Below are 21,713 nucleotides of genomic sequence, written 5' to 3' on the forward strand. Positions count from 1 at the left end.
TTGTAGGGTTTAATACCTAATATATAATTATTTAGGTATAATAACATGTTTAATTACACTACAGGACATTAACTTGATAGGTTTCTTTCATAATGCAATTCTAAATATTTTTTTTACTGGAAGGCACTTCGGCACAGCAGCTTTATCTTAGATATACTATATATACATATGGTCTATACGTGACGTACTGATTTATCTAGTTTCCACTGGTTGTTTGCGACCTTAGATAGATATTTTATTAATCCCGAGGAAAATAGTAGTGGTAGTAGTAGTATTGTTATTATTATTATTATTATTATTATTATTATTATTATTATTATTATTATTATTATTATTATTATTATTATTATTATATTCAATTTTCTGTTTTTGTTTTACTATCGTTGTTTTTATGTATCAATGTATTTCCAAATGGAATGATTAATTAATTTTAATTTCCTCATTCACTGTATATTTTTATAGTTAGCTTTAGTCAGTTAATGTGTATTTTGTAATTAAGTAAATTTTTATTCATAGTATACACTTTGTTTTGGATTTTGTATTTTAATATATTTTCCATATTTATTTTTTAAATTTCATTTTATATTTTTCTTCTCCAGCGGTCACTTTACTGCTTGCTACTGAAACAACAGAATTGACTTTTGGAGATCAAGAAATTATTCCTATTCTATTCTATTCTATTCTATTCTGAAATCCTATCATATCCTTCCACCGCCTGTGGGAGGCAGCAGGTCGCTGGAGTCCATGTTTACTGGTCCTCATATCGCTGTGGAAGAAGAAGCAAAGGGCGGCCTTCAGCGATACAGCACATCTAGCTAAGTTCTTTTAGCTAATACGAAAAATCACTTTCCCTCCATTTGGATAACCGACGTAGGGTTTGTGGGGAATAAAGACACATTCATGTAAGTGTGCACATCAGCTGCTGCTAAATAATTCCTGTCATATTTCCTCGGTCTCAGCCAGGAGCTAAACACCTCCAGCTCGCTATTGTTTGCGTTGAGGAACTAGTTTAACTTGGACATGCCTATGCTTTGTTAGGATCAGTCTACTTCCTAGAAACTTACAGGGGTAACGTTATGGGGCCGGAGAAAACTGACGTGTCTTAGAAGTTAAGATAATGTCATGGTGGCGACTGCTAAACTGTTAAAGCTAGAAATCGCTAATATTTGCTAGCAGATGATGATGATGATGGCTAACGAGAATATATACTCCCATGTTTCCCGGCCGCGGGTAACACACGTGCGCTAACTGTCGTGCGTCCATTATCGGACAGCTCTCTATCCCAGGCGCTTCCCCTCCTTAAAACTTATCTTACGGAACGTCTTTATTCACAGAGACTCTGCCGTCTTTAAGTAGACATGACTGTTAAGTGAAGAAAGCATTTAAACACAGAAATGGCCCCATGGATAGAGTTAATATTGGCTTTGGAGACCAAACAGGACGGGCGTAAGCGCCATAAGCTAACATCTTCCTCCTCCTTACACATTTTTTGATTAGCAAAGACTTTTTGAAGGATTCTAAAGTGAAATGTTCAAAATACCATCATGTGTCAGTGATTATCTACGATCACACAGGGTTGTCTACTTGAGTTGGACGCGTTTAAATGAGCTCTGATTCCAATCTGTCGTTTCAAAGCAAAAATAAATACGTTACCATGGCGTTTTAAGCTTCAGTACAGATTATTTGACATCCAAATAAACTTGCTCTTATCGGTTTGTGGCGAAATTCCAGACTTTACAAAACAGACGCAACAATCACAGAGGTACGTCAGTGGCATCGAGCTGCTGTCCGATAGTGGACCTCTTGCATTTGAATGCTAACTTTGAACACTTCCATATAACCGCTCCCCTTACCATCCTCAATTTCAGATCTGTGGTTTTTACGGTCACATTATCAAATTAAACGACGTGTTCTTAGCGTTGTTAGCTCGCAAGCTAACAGAGAAGTGCCTTTATTTTCCGGATCTACGCTTGTGTCGTCATTACCAAATGCGGAAGTAAGTAACACTGTTAACACTGAAGGAAAGCAGAAAGAAGACTTTCAGTTGTATAATGATTATTAACACTAAGTGAAACTATGAGATGGAATATCCGCCACTGTTGATCAATGAGAAGGAAGTAGTGCTTTAAGTTGTCACCGCTGATGCTTTTTGTGGCTATTTTCAACAGTCAAAATCACACTGCAATATTACAGGTGCTGACTGAGGAGAGGATATCAAAACACGCAAACATGTCTGGAGCGTGTCAGGACAGAAGGACTCGCTGGCAGGAGATTCAGAAAGGTCTACAGTTTATCCAGTAAGTGTAATTTAGGTCAATGGTAGTTAAACTGTGGGCTCTATGAGGGTTTACTTATGAGCTATATTGATTTGATCTGTTTGTTTTGTTGCCATGCCCACTTAGAGTTACAGCGATTAGTCATTTAATAAGTTAGTGAATCATCAGAAGATGAATTTGCAATTAGTTTGACAATCCATTAATTTAGTGACTTTAAAAAACAAATATCTCATATTTGCTTTGTAGCTTTTCAGATAGAAGAGTTTAAAGCTTTTCACTGGCACTTAAGTAGAAAATTGAGTGTATCTGGATTTTGCTGCTGTTAATCAGACTAAACAAGGGATTTAAAAACATCACATTAGTTTTTGGGAAATAAGAAGAGACATTATTCTAAACGTTGTCATGCTGTATTTTGTAGACAAATTAAAAACTGGAATGAAGAGTCCCATCAACTACAGGTACACATCTGCTGCCAGAAGTGTTTTTAGGTTATTCTAATGAAAAGGTTTAGTCATCTCTGTAGACTGTATGACTCAGGAAGGATTTTTCATCCTTGCATCATTCAGCATTTCTCTCAGTCACTGCAATGTGAACACTTCTAGTGCAATCATCACACAGAATATACGCTACACTTTAAAACAAAAATATTAATCACGGAATGTGTAGTTCCATAATTAAAAAGGAGCAATGAGGGGGGAAAAAAGATTCTACAATGTGCCTCCTTCTCAACACAAATGACACGTAGTCACAGGTGCCTTGTTATTCAGATCAGCTGGAGCTCAGCTGATCGCTGGTTTTGCTTAAGTTTTGTTTTTGATGTTTGGTATGTCAGCTTTGTATTCATGTGTCATGCAGACTTTCAGTTTGTCCACGCATTGATTCTGAGCTGTGCCAGGCAGCGTAGTGTTGTATTTCATCTTATCTAACAGGGCCCATTACTGTTATAACAAAAGTGATACCTAAAATACTACAATGTACGTCATCACAGCGTGTGAAGTTGTGTAAGATGGATACACAAAGTCTGACCCTTTAATCAGCCATGTTGTTTTACTGAATACTTTGTCGTCATGTATGAATGGAAACACTGAAGACTAATGACTGATGATATAAATGTATCAGAAAGAGAAAAGAAGTTACATTTAGATGCAAATTTATCTTTTTAAGCATAATGAGTTTGTATGTAGTTACAGCTGTTTTCATGTAGTCCAGTTTACAAAGAAGGAAATACATATTTACAGGAAACAGGAAACTAACGTAACCAAACAATGTTATCAACAAGTTTTTCCATCGTGACAATGAATGTCGATGACATGAAGGTTGGCAGTGACTGTATCTCTGTGTCAACATGCAGATTTGGGCGTTTCTATTGAACTTAATAAAAATGTTGGCTGGTGATCAGTATTAATGTAGAATATGATCTACTTAAAAAATATATTTTGTCACTCGGTTAACATCCTAATTAGAATCATTCCATTTATTTTCTGTTCGTTATCATTTGGTTTAATTTGCCACAACACTCCTCAGAATATCAGGAGGTGTTTTTTCTTACTTAGTAGGGAAAAAATAAAACTTAAAAGGAGATTTTTTCCTCAGTGTTGAATCTGGATTTTGGAAGGTGAAGGGCTGTTGCTTTTGCTGACTTGCTCACATTTGGCAGAGGCACACACAGCAAACCGATGACAAATAACCACCTACACAGCTTCCTGTCCCCTCGTCTCAAGCTGAGATCTGTTTCTACTGGTTAACCAGAACAAAACATTGTGTAACCCCTCAAGTAGTATACTGTACATACCCCAAACCATAAATACACCAAAACAATAAATAGCAACAATACTGCTAGTGCAGTGCTTTTTTGATGGCTGTTTACTAAATTGCCCTTTTGAGAGAAATATTCATCAGTTTCAGTACATTTTTTTAATGAAAATAAGGTATTATGTTGAAGACTTACTTAAAGGAGAAGCCAAAGCAAAATTTGAAGAAAAATGATTGTTTGAATAGGTCAGTGATCAGTGACTTTAAATCTGAATACAATTCAATAAGTCTGACTCGTACAGAATGTATTTGCTGTTAAATGCACTTCAGATGAAACAGAAAAGTACATTTGAAGGTTTTGTAAGATGCTTTATCATTTTAAACAACTTCCATCAGACCTCTCACTCAAGCAGTAAGTTATAGCTACCTGTATTTGGCAAACAACTGTACTTCATCTCTGATGATCTAGTGTTGGACAAAAATGTCAGAATAGAACCGAGGTCCGTAAATGACATCAAATTAGTGACTCAGCATAGTTTCTGATTACAAAACTGTCTTAGTGTGTTTACTCACCAAATAGAAAATCCACCTGCACTTGGCAAATGTTACTTTTACACCCTGTATAAGATATTTAAAAAGTCATTTGGAGGCCTACTTTGTACTAAATGAAAGGTTATAAGCTCTGAATGCTACCACACTCCAATCAGTGCCGTCATTTCTTATTTGAATGTGTTGTTTTGTACAGCTGACACTCTGAAGATTTGTAACTTCACTTTTTTCGTTGTTGCTTATAGATCTACCCTTCCATTTCCTGGCAGTCAAGAACAGTATGAGGTAAGCTATGTGAACTGCAATTTGGCTAAAGCAGCTTTCATCTTCCAGCTTTACAGTTATACTAATGATTGTGGGTCACATTAAAGGCAACTTGTTTTTTTTGGTTCCTAAATCAAGACCATTGATTTGGCTCTTTCTAATTTCTAGGTGTTCATAAAGGACCTTGTGTGGAATCTGTTTGGAGAAGGAAATGACGTGTTTAAAGAAGGGGAATGGACAAAATCCATTGAAATGTACACTGAAGCGTTGAGTATAGCAGACTATGCCGACTCAGAAGACATCTGTGTTCCAACAGGTTTACTAGAAAAGCTGTACGCAAATCGAGCTGCAGCATATCTAAATATTGTTCCGGTAAGTAAGTAGATGGGACTGTCATGCTAATCATCTGTCACTTTGCATTTCTTCTTCATTTGCTTACAGTTTCTTGCACTATTTATGTCCCGGGTGGAATGGCAACAAAAATTAAACCGAAAACACAATGGGACCATGTGGTATAATTTTGCAAATTTTAATTATACGTTTAGTCCTCTGAACCCCAAAAGCAGTTTCTGGGCATTTTTTTTCTCTTACATTTTTTACTCACTGTGGGCTCATTTTTCAGTGCAATATAAAGTCTTGCAATGAGAAGTAGGGAAAACTCAAATGTCTTTTGTGCTGTTTTACAAAAATGAAATTTGCGTTTATTGTAATTGTTTTAGAAAAATTGAAAAAACACTGGAATCAATATGTGCAACATTTTTTGCCCACTTGTGATCAATACTAGAAAAAAGTGGTTGCTCTATATACTAAAGATATTTTACTACTTAGATTTTTTTAAAAATTTGTTTCCATTGGTGTCTCCTATCTGCTCTGTCTACACACTGCAAGCAGTTCAGCTCAGTTCAGTTAAAAGGGCCCGATTTTTGTTACATGACTGCTGGTCACAGCTAAGTCCAGAATGTTTTCTTCTTTGTGTCAAGAAATGCCAATTTTATTTATTTTTTTTTACAGACTTTAGTTACTATAAACAGCTGATTTTTGGAAATTTTGTTAAATGAGACATGTAGAATAAAGGGATATCGATTAAATATTTAGATTTTTAGCTTGGATGTGGTTGGTACCAGGAAACTGGGTCAAGAGCTGTTGAAAACTTAAAAAATCTGACAGTTTTTTTTTTTCTCTCCATTTTTACAGTCCCTTTATGATAAGTGATGTCATCATAGATATTTTTAAAAATGCAATGCCTTGCAAACCCATTGGCAGGTTTTGGGGTTCCGAGGGTTAATACAACTTGACCAAAATCAAACGACCTATCCTATTAAAAACAAATAAAATGTAAAAAATATGAAAGGTGTTCCTAAATGCCCCTTCAATAGCGTAGCTCACCCTCCATATCCTTTCAAACCCAAAAGGGCTCTACGGCCTCTGGCCTGTAATGGTTAGCAGGGTTAACCATTAGCTTGTTTTACTGTTGCACACCCTTGCCATATTTTATAATGGACGGACATGAAATCAGGGAGAGGCCATGATAACTGAAATAATGCCAGGCAATTGACACCATGGTAGCTTTGTTTTCTTGCTGCTGTTGAATCTATACTTCACTGGCATTATCCAACTGCACTCTGAATTGTCAGTCACACAACTTAACCATGGGATTTTCCTGTCAACAATGCTTGAGTGGTTGTGGAGGGCATGTATGTGTCCTCAGAAGGTCTGGGATTCGAACACATTATCACACTGTGCATTACCAGTTACACAGTATTATTTAGCCCGAGGACGTGCGGGTTAATATGACATGGGGTGCGGCCGACTTTTGTAACAAGATCACCTTTTTCCTCTTAGAAACTACAGTGCATGCGGATGTTATTGTGGTCAAGGACATGTTGGTTTTGCTGTTCAATTGATCGTGGTTTTCCTCTCACATTTTTGACAACACATCAGAAGAGAATTTTAATTGCTGTGCTCAGTATTTGATAAAATCTGACAAACCAAGACTAAAGTTCAGATTTTGAGTTCGTAAATCAAGATGGTAATTTCAACCCCTAGTAATCAATAATGATCAGATATGTAGCTTTAAAGGAAGAGTTAGGAAACATGCTTATTTGCCAATTGTTGGTTCTGAAGTCTGATGTGTGTGCACTAAATATGAAGCTACAGACAGCTTGGGTTATCACAAAGAAGGGAGACATGGAGAAATGACTAGTCTGGCTCTATCCTTATAAAATCCACTCACACCACCTCTAAAGCTCACTGGTTTCCTGGCAACATAGAGGTGACAAGACCCCAAAAATCATTTCTTTCAGCACAGACACACAGTCTTTTTGTCTAACTCCAGACATGAATGCACATCAATGTATTTTCCTAAATACAAAGCATTTCTTCTTAAACTAAAATGTTTGTATGAACAGAAATTAGAGAAGAAATATAATCTGAAATCCGCTGCATACTCTTAGCGGCAGTAAATTCTTCAGTAAAATATGTCCTTGTGAGGTAGTTGAGGAATTGCATATTTTTATCAATACATCAACAAAGATGTGGGTCATGATGCAACTTCACGTTGGACAAGTTTCAAAATGAAGCTTGTGTGCTTATCGGAACAAACGTGTGTGCTACATTCTCAAGAAATGAATTGAGAAACTTGGATCCACTAAATAAAACTTCCATTTGAGGAAAATCAATGCTTTTAGAAGAACATCCAGTCCCTCTTTCCTGTCGGTGTCGGTCTGCATTGAGTCACGGCAGTAAAAAACACTCTGCTGTCCTCGGGGACGGCACACACACTACACCCATACTTGACTTGAATCACGGAACACGTAAAGTCAATTTGTGATCAAAGCAAAGTTTCTTTGTTCTGTATTCACTGCACTTTGGTAAAGTACATCTTTTCTGACTCTGCAACATCATTTTATTTCCTCATAGGGACTGTATGACCAAGCACTAGAAGACTGTGAAAAGGCTCTCCAGTTGAATGAGGGCAACTACAAAGCGCTGTACAGAAAAGCAAAAGCCTTGAAAGAGCTGGGGAGACATCAAGAGGCCTATGAGGCTGTTGCCAAATGCTCTCTAGCAGTGCCTCAGGTAAGGTTTAACGACTACATATTTTAAGTAAATGTATCCACATATGCAGGAAGTCCACTCAATTTTTTATCTCCACAAATCTATCTGACAAAAATTAAGCAAACTCAAATGTCTTCCAGGCTGCCCACAGACACAGCACATCCAGTGGAGCCATGTTTCTGGCAAGTTTTGCCTTACAGAGTCTACAGGCTACACTGAGAGATCAGCTCAGCATTAAAGGATTAGCATGCTACCTTTGGTTTGAATTCAGAAATTTCAAAAGAAGTGGTGTAAATAAGAGCCACATTTAATTTGATGCAACTGTAATACATTGTCTATTTATTCTTTCTTTTCAATGCACACTTATGCACACATGAGCTGTATATTTGACAACTGAATAGCTCTGTTTTAAGAAGTAATGGCCTCACCACTCCATCACACAATGCAGCACTGTATGTGACGGCATCAGTGTCTTATAAACGTGTTTCTACAAAATAAAATGCAGCAGAAGAAACATATTTCTTCAATAATTGAAGAATATCAGAAAATGATGCATCACCTCCTTAGATTAACCAAAAAACTTAATTATTCTAATACATTTCTACAGTGTAGGCACAATAACATTTCACAAAGAGATCGATGTCCAGTGATTCAGTGTGTTTAACCTAACTTTTATTTTGTGTCGTTTCCCCAGGATTCCAATGTCACACAGCTGACGCAGGACCTTGCCAAAATTTTGGGGTTGAAAATCCGTAAAGCTTATGTGAGGAGTAAGGTATGTAAGATGACCTTTAAAGAAAACACTAGATTTTTCCAGGAATTCCAAACAAGAACCAGTTCTACATGTTACATTCAGTGTCACAACAAGTGTAAATTTTCAATGTATGCGCAAAAATATTTTTTTTCCTAACCATATTATGACCATCAAGATGTGTTTTTTTTTTTCTTCTTTTAAACAGCCTGCCTTGAATGTTTTGCAAAGATCAAGTTATCAAGATGCATCATGTGACAAGGTGAGCGGCATTCACAATACCTATGTGTCTACTCGCTTAATAAATAGATTTATCAATGCTCATTCTTTATTTTCCAGTTTTCTCATGGGTCAGCTTCGGTTGAAGATATAGAAATTGGTACGTTTCAGTCTTTTGAAAACCTTTGTTTTAACACATGAAAAGGGGACAGGATAAAATGTACTCATCATTTTTCTTTCCCCCTGGTGTCTTTCAGAAGTGCCTCAGTTGACCCAGGATAGCAGTGTTTTGGCTCCAGGCCCGGCTCCAATCCAAGCTCCAGTGGCCGTGCATCCACCTCTGAATGAAGCAGTGCTGGATGAACTTCCTTCAAACAACAGTATCTCATCTGTACCCCCGTCTGAGCCTCCAGGTTTTGAATCTGTGTCTTTGCCTGTATCCGCAACCCCTTCAGTCCCTCTTCCTACGCTGACATTTGTTAACGGGTGCCGCACCAAGCCTTGCCCGATTCTTGAAAATAGTCAAGATTTTGATGCCGACATCATTGGCGATGACCTCGATGATCTGTTGGACCAAGCAGGCCCTGAGTCGTCCATGGTTAGTGGGCAGATACGGCTGCAGATGAATAAACTGTGACAATGAGTAGATATCTGAACAGACATGTGACTCTTCTTTGTCTCTTCTGTCAGGGTATTCCCACGGTGAAGGGGCCTCTTCCTTTGCCAACCAGTATCGCCTCGGGCAATTCCATGCCGAGTCCATTCCTGATGCCATCTCACATCAACCCGTTTCTCCACAGCGGTGCTCAACAGTGCACCGTAACTCTGCCGCCTCTGTATCACAAGTCGGGGTCAAGCGCTTATTTTGGTATGGACACTTTTGACTCTCTGGCTCCACCACTTGACTCCCTGGATAGTCTCACTATATCGGACTTTAAAACAGGTGCGTTACTTTACAGTCCCTGCAGTGTCACATATTACTACTCGGCATCAAATTCAATAAACACTGATACCTTTTTCTCAATCTGTTAAAATTTCAGAATACGTTCCGAGTCCATTCATTCCACAGGTAATTACTATTAGTTATCAATGATGACAAACTATTGTTAGTTCAGACTTTGTTGCAGGTTCATAATGGGTTATATTTCTTCTTTAATACAGCTCAACAACAGTGACATCCCAATGGGAATGGCTGTGGGTATGCCTGATGTGAAGGGCCTCCCTGCTGCTGTGGATTTAGCAAAGAACCCCTTAGCTGACACACATGAATTCAAGCAAGCCTGCTCAATGTGCTTCGTCAAAACTGGTGAGGAATAGTTCTGACATTGCAGAAATTTGACTGTCCACTTTCTGTACTGCTGCGAGCTGGAATTAGTCATTGTCTTTCAGGATAGGTGGGTAAAGTCTGGCGTTTCTTATTTTCCTGTCTGCAGGGCCTGGAGTGTTGGATTACACACTTCATACTGAAGAGCATAAATGCAAAAAGGATGTATTACTGGGAAGAATGAAGCATTCACAAGACAAAACGTGGAAGCTCATTCGACCCAGACCAACAAAGACCCAATACGTTGGACCTTATTACATTTGCAAAGGTGAATTTTATATACACTTCTGTCTCATTAGGCTGCTTCATTTGTCTCAATGTCTTCTTTTCATTTGCTTTACCTCCGAAGCCCTTTACTTCAATTTGCCTGCCAAAAAATGGAATCATCAATGACTTTCTCATTTTTTACAAGTAAAATAAAATTTTAAAAAACAAAATAAATGTAATGTCTTGCCCGATTTGGCATTTTAACTTTTGTGACTTTCACTTTGTACTCTTTTCTTTTGCTACATTTACAAGCCATGTTTGGATTAAGATTTTACACTAAAGTCTGACCTTACTTGTTACAGAGGTGTCTGTTGGGAAAGAGTGCCTGTACCCTGGGCACTGCACATTCGCGTACTGCCAGGAAGAGATTGATGTTTGGACTCTGGAGCGCAAAGGGTTTATCTCCAGAGAACTGCTCTTTGATCCTTTTGGGACAAACTCCAACATCAGGTTGACTATCCCCAAGATCTTACAGGAGCATCATGGGATATTCATGTTTCTGTGTGGGGTGAGTGTTTGCTTAGTTTGTTAATTAAAAAAAAACAAAAAAAAAAACCACAAACTAGTATGACCTCAGAGTGTGAGCCAGACCAGTATATAGACAGTTAAACATTTATTATTATCTGTGCTTCAGCAAATTTAATTAGAAATAAAAGAAGGGGTCTACATTAAAGTGCCAGGTCTGCTTTAAATTTAGTAGTTTCACATTAATATTTAAAGACTCGTATGGGGATATAGGCCTTTAAACACATAGTGCTTAAAGTTTAGAGGGTTTCAAAGTAATTGGACCAATATACATTAAGTCTTACAAAATCTTCAGATTTAATATTTTGTTAAAAAAAAAAAAAAAAAAAAAAGTTCTCGCTACATTTGACATTATGAGGTGGTGTGATTTGGATCATAGGCTTTTCCTTTTATTTTCTCCACATTTCCCTCTTCCACTTTCCTTTTGTATGTTCTTGTTTACTGCTATCTGGACTGTCAGTATGTGGGATTTACATCCTGTTGTGAATCAGCTTTTCAAACTACACACAGCAAAAATTTGTTTTCAATGTTTCCAATTTGGGCAACGTGTTAAAAGGGTTGTATCTCCCACACTGTTTTTTGCAGATTCATGAGAAACCACTCAATTTAAAGGTCCCATTATGTGTAATTATTTTTTATCTATTTTCATTACTGGCTGCCATACTGGTACAATATTTTTACTTTTTTTTTCAAGTTCAGAAAGCTTCAGTGCAGTACTATATGAATGTTACCTACTGTTTGGTTGGTTTAATATTTATAATAACAAAATTTGTACTATCACAGAAGCCCTGTTGTAACTCATGTTGCAATTTAAAGTGACCAATCCAGAGAGGTCCTTTGAATGTCTGCCCTGAATGTCTTTAATTATGAGAAATTTGCAATGCTTATGGTCTATGTTAGAGTATGTGCTGTTTGTTCTGCAGGTGTGCTTTGACCACAAACCCAGAATAATCAGCAAAACCAACAAAGATGACCCTTCACTTTGTTCTCATCCTGTGACAAAGCATGACTTTGAGGATCATAAGTAAGTTACTCAGCATTTTGTAACTCTGTAATCTTCTTTTTGTTGTATTACTTTAAAAAAAAAAACAAAACTGTCTCTTAGTGTTTATGGACATTACTCTTGAATTTAGAATTAATAACAAAGCTATTTTGGACAGATTTGAGGAATTAAGAATAGTGATTAATCTATTTCTAAACATTATCATCAAATTTGTCTTTTAGGTGCCTGGTCCACATTTTGAAGGAGAATACAGTGCGGTATTCCAAAATCAGACCCTTGAGTCCCCAGTCCCAACTGGATCTTTGTCGGCATGAAGTGCGCTACGGCTGCGTGAGAGAGGACGACTGCTTCTACGCCCACAGTCTCATCGAGCTGAAGGTCTGGATGATGCAGCATGAGCTCGGTAAGACTGATCTTTGAAAATGATACAAGAGCTTAAATATATTACATTTGAAATATGGCTGTTCTCAATTGCTTGCTTCTTCCCCACAAGTGCTATTCTAAACTAGGCCTGCAGCTACTGATTATATTAGTAAATTGAGTATTCTATCGATTATTCTGGCAGTTAACCGAGTAATCGGATTCTGCGCTCGACATGCATGTTGCAGTATCAAAAGCGCACTGCAACAGAAATAATTTTCCTGGTGGAACACAGGTAGACAACTGCAGTGTATTCTACATATATAGTATAGTACAGGGGTTTGTACATAGAGTATAGTACAGGTGTATTGTGTATATATATATATATATATATATATACGGGTATTGTACATGTATAGTATCGTAAAGGGGTATTGTGTGTGTGTATATATATATATATATATATATATATATATATATATATATATATAGTATAGTACAGGGGTATCAAACTAAAACTTAAAGTCATTGGAACCTATATGTGTTTAGTTGGTGATGCAGAAATCACAAAAATATGTTTTTATGTTTGGTCCGTTTAAACTGCTGGACCTGCAACTGATAGAACACAGTTAAGAAAACTGATCAGTTTTAGTATTAATTACAGAGAATCAAACAGTAACATTAGTTTCCCTTTGATTAGGCCACAAATTAAAGTGATTTCCTTCATTATGAGACAGTGTCAGACCTACATGCACTTCAATGTCATGTTTAAATACATGAAGTTTGATAGTTTTATTGTGCGGCTGTCTGTTATCAATAATCAGTTGCATTGATCTGTAAAATAAATACATTACGCACATTTGACTGTTTCCTACCAGTATTCCTGTCTTGCATAATTTCCGCGCTTTTTACCATCATAAATTTTTACGTTCCTCATCGTTCTCCATTAAAACAACCTGTTGACAGAAGCAGCTGAACACCATTGCTTCATTTTGTGGAAAATGTGTCAAATGATGCGTTAAACGCTCCTGTTTGTGTGGATGAGTTTGAAGCAGAAAGTCTGAGTTAGCAAAGAAAGTTGAAAATCACCTTCACACCTGTTAACTCTGACGTTTTAGTTTTTGTCGAGCCGACTCACACTAAGAAAGTCTATGTCAAACTGCCTTCATAGTTCAGCCTCTGATCTGATAGATGCCGTAAACATTAGAATAGCTGCGCTGGGTAAAATAGAAGCGTCCCGTCAAACTTAAAATTCATCCATAATTTATTGATTATAGATCCGGGTCCATATAGGATGAAGTCTGGGTCCAGACTCGGACCGTGGTCCACCAGTTAGTGACCTGGGGTCTAGTATGTAGTGGATTTAATGAAGCCTTGATTCAGAGAATTTTAGTAATCGAATTACTCGAGGAATCGTTTCAGCCCTGTTCTACACACTAGATGTCTTTTCAAGATGTTTACTGCCAGATTCAGTCATTTCTTTCTTTCTTTTTAAATTTGTATCATACAGGTATCACTCATGAAAGTATTGTTCAAGAGGCAAAGAAGTTTTGGAATGCAACAGCATCATTACAGGGAGCCCAGGTAAGAACTCAGTGGTATCATTCATTCACTGGTTGCTGCTGGTATTTCTTAATGATTTGTCAGTCTGAGATTACCTTTAACCCTCTGGGTGCTTTTTTGCTCCTGTCACATTTTGAACCAATCTTTCACTGCAACATGAAGTCCTGCACTTCTGTGAAAACAGCAAAAACATGACCAGAAGTAGAGAGAAATCAAAAATATCTTTTGAGCAGAGTGACAAAGTTATAAAGCCATAAATCATGAAAAGGCAGAAGTTGAATTTTACATTCTTCATTTATGAATTTTTCGACATGTACAACATTTTCCATTTTTTCAAGTGCAGCCAGGCAATACCTCTAGCCAATACTGAAAAACAATTGTGGCTTTACATATTATACATTTTTCACAATGTACATTTTTAATTTATTTCTATACATGTCTCCTATTTACTTTGTGTAAACAGCCTGCAGCCCAGTCTGGCCTATATTTTTATCACTTGAATGTTGGTTACTGCTAAGCAATTAATGGCTTCACGGTTGTGCAGAATAGCAAGGAATTTGTTGGATTTTTTGCAGAATCTGGATATTTTTCTCAAATTTTTACGTTAGGCATATAGAATTAAGTGATTTTGATTAAGTATCCCAATGTCAAGCTCAGATTTGGTTGTTTTTCCTTACAAAACAGAAAATAAAAAATGATTAGTTGCAATAAGGACTGTTACAAAATTAAAAACCAACCAATCTCTCCTATTTTACAGTTTCTGGCTAGGATGAATAGTGCAATTTTTTTTTGTGATTTAGCAATAAATAAAATGCCTTTCAAACCTGCTGGAGGATTTGGGGGTTCAGAGAATCAATATAATTTGCATTGACACCAACAGAATATGGTTTTCTACATTAACAATTCCTTACAAGGGAATGTAAATTGTTAACAAATATATATATTTAAGTACAGTTGCAGCATTTCATTGGAAGACTGCTTAATGCGGATTTTGGATTTACTTTGAGCTGGATTAAGGCAGGAGTTGTTGCATATCACCAGTGATTTTTTTTTTTTTTTTTTTTTTTTTTAGCATAAATGGGTAATTAAAGAAAGCTTTTTAGTACTTAGTTGGTGATGTCCTTTAATCTTGTTTTACTGCTGTAGCAAACAATCGCAGCTCCTAACCAGTCCTTTTAATCTTATTAGCAGCTTTCCAATGCACAGAGGAGGTTTGGGCCTCCAAATCTGAAGATGATGTTTGTTTGTGGCCAGTGCTGGAGGAACGGCCAACTAAGTGAAGCTGACAAAAACAAGAAGTATTGCTCAGCCAAGGCAAGACACACGTAAGTATTTTGTTGTCTTTGTAGATGTCAAAAATGAAAAAGGGGGAAAAAAAAGGCCATCACCACTAAATGAAGCTATCTTTCTGTGTCAGGTGGGCAAAAGACAGGCGGGTGGTGCTCGTAAGTTCCCATGAACGGAAAAAGTGGACAACAGTAAGACCACTGCCAACCAAAAAACCCATCCCATCTCAGTTCGAGGTACACGTCTAGCATTGTTCCAATACTCATTTGAGTTTCAAATCAATTTGCAGAAATGCTCACAAATGTTTTTTTAAATCTTGCCTAGATTTGCATGCATGTGACAGCTGGCAAGAAGTGTCAGTACATTGGGAATTGCACATTTGCTCACAGTGTAGAAGAAAGGGACCTTTGGACCTACATGAAGGAAAACAACAGTGAGTTTTGTCGAGGAGATTGGCTCTGTTGCTTGGTAAAAATTTAATCAGTATGCCATGAAGTGCGCTCATTTTTATCCCCTCATTTAGTTCCAGATATGGATCAGCTTTATGAGCAGTGGCTGCAGTCTCAGAAGCCTGGCTGGGGCGAGGAGACTTCCAGTAACTCAGTCAGGGAGAACGGCAAACAGATCCACATGCCAACAGACTACGCTGAGGAAGTGGTGAGTTTATAAGCCAGCAGATATGACACGGTGCTTTTTTTCTGGTTGTGTACACAAGGTTTATGTAGTGAATGTAGTTTGTGCTATATGCCTAAGAAAAATACTGTGAAATGAAATGTGTCTTAGTTTTTGTCTTTTCTTTAGAATCTTTGTTAGAAAAATCATTGTTCTATTGCTTTGGCAGATCATCATTTAGTTGTCTGTTGATGCAGTAAAAATTATTTGTGCCTAATGGTTAAACTACATGAACATTTTGATGAAATATAGTTTCTGTTTAGTTATTTACTGAGTGATTAAACCACAATAAGAAGCAGATGGTAATTAGTCATTTGTGCAAATGAAATTTCTGTTTTTGCAGGCTGGCAACCACTGTTGGCTGTGTGGTAAAAACTGCAACAGTGAGAAGCAGTGGCAGCAGCATATCACTTCAGAAAAACACAAAGACAGAGTTTTCAACTCTGAGGATGATCAGAACTGCTGGCAGTATCGATTTCCCACAGGCACTTTCAAAGTTTGTGAGAGGTAAGATTATCAAACAGCATACACTATGTCACTGGTTACCAGTAGTTTATGATGGCTGACGTGCAGTCTTGTTTTTTGACAGGTTCCTCAAAGGCACATGCACAGAGGACGACTTGTGTAAGCTGGCACACGGGGAGCAGGAGCTAAAAGAGTGGATGGAGCGCAGGGAATTCCTTTTGATGAAACTTGCCAAAGCCAAAAAAGACCATCTTATAGCACCAAATGACAATGACTTTGGGAAATACAGTTTTCTGCTTAAAGATATTAAATAATGATGATGTGATGACAATATTCATGCTCACTTGCAAATAATTCAGTATTCAGTCTTGAATCAGGTCATCTTTGAGGGCCTCTGGGGCGCAAAGGAAATTGCCTGATCGCAGCATGATTTTAATTCAGGAGGCAGGGGGCATTCAGGACCCGGCCCTCTGATTGGTGGCTGGTTTTCTCTGATCGGAACTACTGGGAGTGTTATCATTAGTAGCAAATACTGAGTGTAAGACACCTGAAGCTTTGCTATGCACCATTCAGTAGTGTACCTGGAAATGGTGATTTAAAATAGCATGTGTAAAACTTGATCAGAGACATGTTCAGATACTTACAGTTGACCTTAAAAAAAGTTTCTTTTCACAAACAGTTTGTATATGTTAATGAACTTTGCCGTTTTAAGTATGGGATACTTAAATTGAGAATTCAGTTGACATTCTTTTATTTTAATCAGTCAACATAGGTCATTTTCACTTTCCATTTATCTAATAGTGTTACCAGTGTAATGGGCGCACACCAAATAAAGCTTCTTTTTTAAAATCTGTACTGAAACTGCTGTTTTTTTTAAATTAGGTATACACCAGTAAACTGGGGTTAAGCACTCATATCCTTACTCTAAAGTAGTGCAAGAATGTATTTCTGGTATGCTCAACTGTGGCATCTGATTGTTTGGGGAATTTAAACCATTTATTTCACATTTTATACAGTTGGATAATTCAATCTATGCTTGACATTTTACAAGCCTGTGTGTTTAGGATGGTAAAGTTCAATTTGTGAACTAACAGCTGTCTCACTGGTGTAAAACATTTACTACAGAAATGTGAGTGTGCAATGATACAATGACTGAAAATACAGAAGCACCGGACTTTAGTAGATGCTTTTCTGGAAGTATCAGCTATTTCGTGCATTAATCCAGAAATATATTATTTTTGTATTCATGTAACATGGCCGTCTCAATGTATCAATCTTGTTGCAGTACGTATAAATATTTAAACTCGGAAAATCATAAACTTCTATATATTTGTTGAACCATCTGGCATATTATATTAGCTCTAAAGGAACACTAGATTTTTGCAGAGGTGATGCTAGTCGTACAACCTGACAAGGTGTTTCTAAAACCAAGTTGATGGCACAGGATGTCCCCATTTGCAGTTATGTTTCCCTTAAGCAAAGGCAAAACAGTTGTTGAGGTAATAATTGAACAGGAGGTGGCTGGACCTTTGCCTTAAGGTGGATAACTAGTGTTTAAACCATGTGTTTAATTTTCCTGATATGGTGCTACACAGCTATAAATCCAACATTTAGGCCGACAGTGTAGGAGTGAAGTGGGAGGTAACGTACGTCATTGAGTAAGCATCACTCTTCAGTGTACACACCCTAAGCACAAATACACGCATAAAGTCTTTGTCGCTCTTGCATCCTACCTCCGAGACGAGAGCGTAGCATCTGGGAAAACCAGGTTGCGTGTCCTTTCGGGCATTTTTGCATTTGTCAAGAATCACTTCATTACTGAATATCCAGGTGTGACAGGAGCCGCATTTCCATCCACATCTCTGAATTCAGGCCAGCACCTGCTGCAGGTCCTCCACCTCCAGCTTCCACATCCGTCTGTGGAGTGCGGCGAGCTCGGAGAGGTCTGCCATCTTCACCGCACGGATCACTGGCTCCGGGGAGACGGCGTGGATGACACCCATCACCATGACATATTTGCCTGCAACAACAGCAGCAGCAGGTGGTCAATTGTTACACTGACAGAGGATCCAAGGGAGCGAGGATGGCGATACAGAGAGATGGAGCTGTTCCCTGCTGCAGATCAAGATTTTCCTGTGCAGTCATTAATTTTAGGCCTAATGCTGCTCTCTCAGGCGAACAATGTGCAATTCTCTATGCTGACTGTGGGAAGTGTTCATGTTAATTAAACAGAAATCTCATGAAATGAATAGCAGACCGCTACAGGTTGGGTTTAACATTACACAACAATATTGTAAAAACCAAACGGATTCCATTAATAAACTTCTATTTAAAGGTGAAACTACAGCAATGCATCATATTTCAAGCTTCTGAATTTGCTTTTTAAGTCGCAACTGATATTTCTCCCAGCAGATGTTTCTGCATTTGTTTTAACAATTCTTGCTTCCTGCTTTACTATATAGCAGCTCAGTGATATTGCTTCCTGCAGGGCATGTTATTTGATGTACACAGAAAGATTTTCATGTTGCAAGTCAAAATACATACTACCGGTCAAAAGTTTGGACACACCTTCTCATTCAATGCTTTTTATTTATTTATATTATTTTCCACATTGTAGATTAATACTGAAGATTAACATTTTTTATTTAAAACATAATTCCATATGTATTCTTTTATAGTTTTGATGTCTTCAGTATTAATCTATAATGTAGAAAATTATTAAATAAAAAGCACTGAATGAGAAGGTGTGTCCAAATTTTTGACTGGTGGTGTATTTTGAAGAAAAACGTTTATAGATTGATCACCGATTTCTTTCCTTTATTTGTAGCTTCTTAAGAGCATGTGTAGAATGAAAGGGAAATATCTTTTGATTTATTCTCTGTAAGTAGATGCTATTGAAAGAGTCAATAGACCATTGCAGAATTTTCAGGGTTTAAAAAATAAATAGAAAATTCCACTTTTTCCCACTCCACATAAACAACATTAGAGAAGCTAAAAAGAAACAGAAGTTTCAGAAATCTGAAACAAAACTCCGGTCTTCAGATAAAATCAGCTTTTGATGAATTAGATGAATTTACCTGTTTTTTTATTGTCTGGGAATAAAAGCAATCTGTTTCTTTTTCTGTTGATATATCTTTGATCTCTTAGTACTGCATGAACTGGTACAAACTAAGATCTTTTCAAGATAAATGTCAAATATTCCACTTTTAGTGTGGAACTGCAGATATTCTCACACCGAGTATCATTTGCTTTACTGTTTCTCGAACAAAACAAAGAATTTAGTGACAGCAGCTTAGAATACTGAGATTAGAATCAAACAGATACTGCATTTTTAGAGTCAATACCAATACTGATACTTAGAGTGAAAAAATCAGACATTTATGTATCAATATTGGTGTCAGTATCAATCAATTTCCTTGATATAAATATAAATCCATATGTCAGAGTCACATCGAGATGTTAATTGAAGTCATTGTGTATCAACTTTCTAAAAATATACTTCACAAATTAGTTAAATTATTGTGAAGGCACAACTCAATTCTGCATCAATAACTGCTCAACAGGGATACTTAATGGCAAGTCATGCTTTCCATAAAGGTACACACAAGTTATTTCATTGACATAAATGTGCCAGGGTCTGCACAGATCCCTATGCATACGTCTGCATGCAGCACAAAATTTAGGACTATACAGACTGTCCACATTAAAAGAGCAGTAACTGCATATGCACAAGGAAAACAAATGGAACTCAAAACAAAAACTTGTTATGAGGAGAGACTGCACAAGGAGATTTCTCATTAACAAGTCGTAACTGAAAAAGTCACTACTGGACTTTAGAGGACTTTTGATTTGTACATGAGTTTCATTAATGGAACCCAAACACAGTGGGAAATCCGAATTCCTCCAGTAATCCTGTGCTCTGTCGGCCAACTTTGCCCAGCACACCTCAGGAATAATCAAATATATATGGTGCTATGGGCCAATCTGTATCAACTGTATCCTCTAAAAAGTGCTAAGGTACAGCCCTGTGTGTTTTTGTATTTTATAGGAGGGGCAATGCAACTGTCTGTGTAACAAACTGACAGTAACCTACTGCAGTCACTTGCAAAGTCTGCACACATGAACATGGACAGCTGCTACATGTCAGAGACAACTGAGAGTATTTTAATGAATGGAGTCAGAGCACAATCTTTAAATTACTCTAGGTAAGATTGTATTCTGTAAAAGATAAAGTTTTCATGTTGCCGTATATCAAACACATAAGTCAATTCAGTGTCTATCTGTAACAGGCCAATAATTGCTGTTAGTATCGTCCAACTAATATATTGTTTGGGGTCTAACTGGGATAAACATTTTTCAATAAGTTTAGGAACCAAAAGATTAATCAAGTGTGTTATATATACAAGTATACAAATGTGCAGAGTCATTGATAATGAAAACAGTAGTTAGCGCCATCCCTCTGTGCTGTTTTGGAAAAGTAATTAGTGATATCCCACTGAAACACAACATCTCAGTCAGTCTCTACTGTAATTCCTTCATCAGAAAACAGCTTTAGTTTGAGTAACTCACCTGGAGACAAACACGGTTTCCCTTTGGGGATGTTGTTAACGCCCTGGACAGCAAAAGTCCCCGTCTCATCCATCAGCAACACCGTGTTTCTGTCCAGCTGGGCTTCCAGGACAGTCCCCTGCATCCACACCAGAGACACCTGCAAAGAGCGACCCCTTCCCAGCCTCAGGACAAAACCCTCCCCGGTGCCTGCGGAGCTCCGGTTCCCAGCCGCCCTCAGCTGGGCCGACAACACTTTAACGGGCGGAGGACGTTTCTTTTCTGTTTTCTCCAGGTTGGACATAACTCACAGACAGCTGCTGCCTTCACACGATGGTCGTCAGCTGGAAAAGTTTTTATTTCCCGCCAAGCGGAAAATTAACCGGAACTAGTGGGCGTGTGTTTCCGGTAGGTCCGACGGGGAACGTTCCGGGTGAAAGCGTTAAATCTGAATCATCAACCGTGAATACCTTTCATTGCACAGGCTCCCACTATGGGAATTATTTAACGAAACTAAACTAAAATAAAAACATTTAATTAATTCAGTATCATAAATAAATAGTGCATTCAGAATTACACCACCGCCATCATTTAGCCATGTTAGTGTAAGAATTTCAGTTTTTTTTGTTTGTTTTCCCCCACTACTTGACAAAACAGGAGTTGCAGTTAGGGTTACCACTCGTCCCTTAAAATACGGAAACGTCCTTTATTTGACTATTAATTGTTGCGTCCCGTATTGAATCAATACGGGACGCAAGTTGTTCCGTATTTTCATAAATGCCCCGTACACGTCTGTCACGCACTCATCAAAACTGCATAATGAATAAAATA

The 21,713-nt window shown here is 37.6% G+C and overlaps 2 protein-coding genes across 5 annotated transcripts; one reads left to right on the forward strand and one right to left on the reverse strand.

Annotated features, from left to right (window-relative positions):
• The first annotated feature begins 746 nt into the window (after window positions 1-746).
• Window positions 747-17,189, forward strand: zc3h7a (zinc finger CCCH-type containing 7A). 4 transcript variants are annotated; one of them, XM_023282529.3, is made up of 24 exons: window positions 747-902; window positions 2,194-2,297; window positions 4,823-4,862; window positions 5,010-5,213; window positions 7,761-7,919; window positions 8,039-8,080; window positions 8,593-8,673; window positions 8,858-8,911; window positions 8,989-9,028; window positions 9,126-9,466; window positions 9,559-9,811; window positions 9,909-9,937; window positions 10,030-10,174; window positions 10,302-10,460; window positions 10,762-10,967; window positions 11,908-12,008; window positions 12,209-12,390; window positions 13,858-13,931; window positions 15,099-15,235; window positions 15,328-15,433; window positions 15,522-15,630; window positions 15,721-15,854; window positions 16,213-16,376; window positions 16,459-17,189. In XM_023282529.3, the coding sequence occupies exons 2-24, from the start codon at window positions 2,230-2,232 to the stop codon at window positions 16,646-16,648; spliced, it is 3,018 nt and encodes a 1,005-aa protein (XP_023138297.1). In that variant the 5' UTR covers window positions 747-902; window positions 2,194-2,229; the 3' UTR covers window positions 16,649-17,189. The 4 variants fall into 4 exon arrangements, with proteins under 4 accessions (XP_023138297.1, XP_023138298.1, XP_023138299.1 ...); XM_023282530.3 differs by having other exon boundaries at window positions 15,102-15,235; XM_023282531.3 differs by lacking the exon at window positions 8,039-8,080.
• On the reverse strand, window positions 15,655-21,314 carry rmi2 (RecQ mediated genome instability 2). The gene is made up of 2 exons (XM_023282543.3): window positions 20,904-21,314; window positions 15,655-18,354 (listed from the first exon to the last, which is right to left on the reverse strand). Exons 1-2 carry the CDS (start codon window positions 21,184-21,186, stop codon window positions 18,203-18,205), a joined length of 435 nt encoding a protein of 144 aa, XP_023138311.2. The 5' UTR covers window positions 21,187-21,314; the 3' UTR covers window positions 15,655-18,202.
• Window positions 21,315-21,713: the final 399 nt, after the last annotated feature.

This window comes from Amphiprion ocellaris, chromosome 19 (assembly GCF_022539595.1).
Source record: "Amphiprion ocellaris isolate individual 3 ecotype Okinawa chromosome 19, ASM2253959v1, whole genome shotgun sequence".
Lineage (NCBI taxonomy): Eukaryota > Metazoa > Chordata > Actinopteri > Pomacentridae > Amphiprion > Amphiprion ocellaris.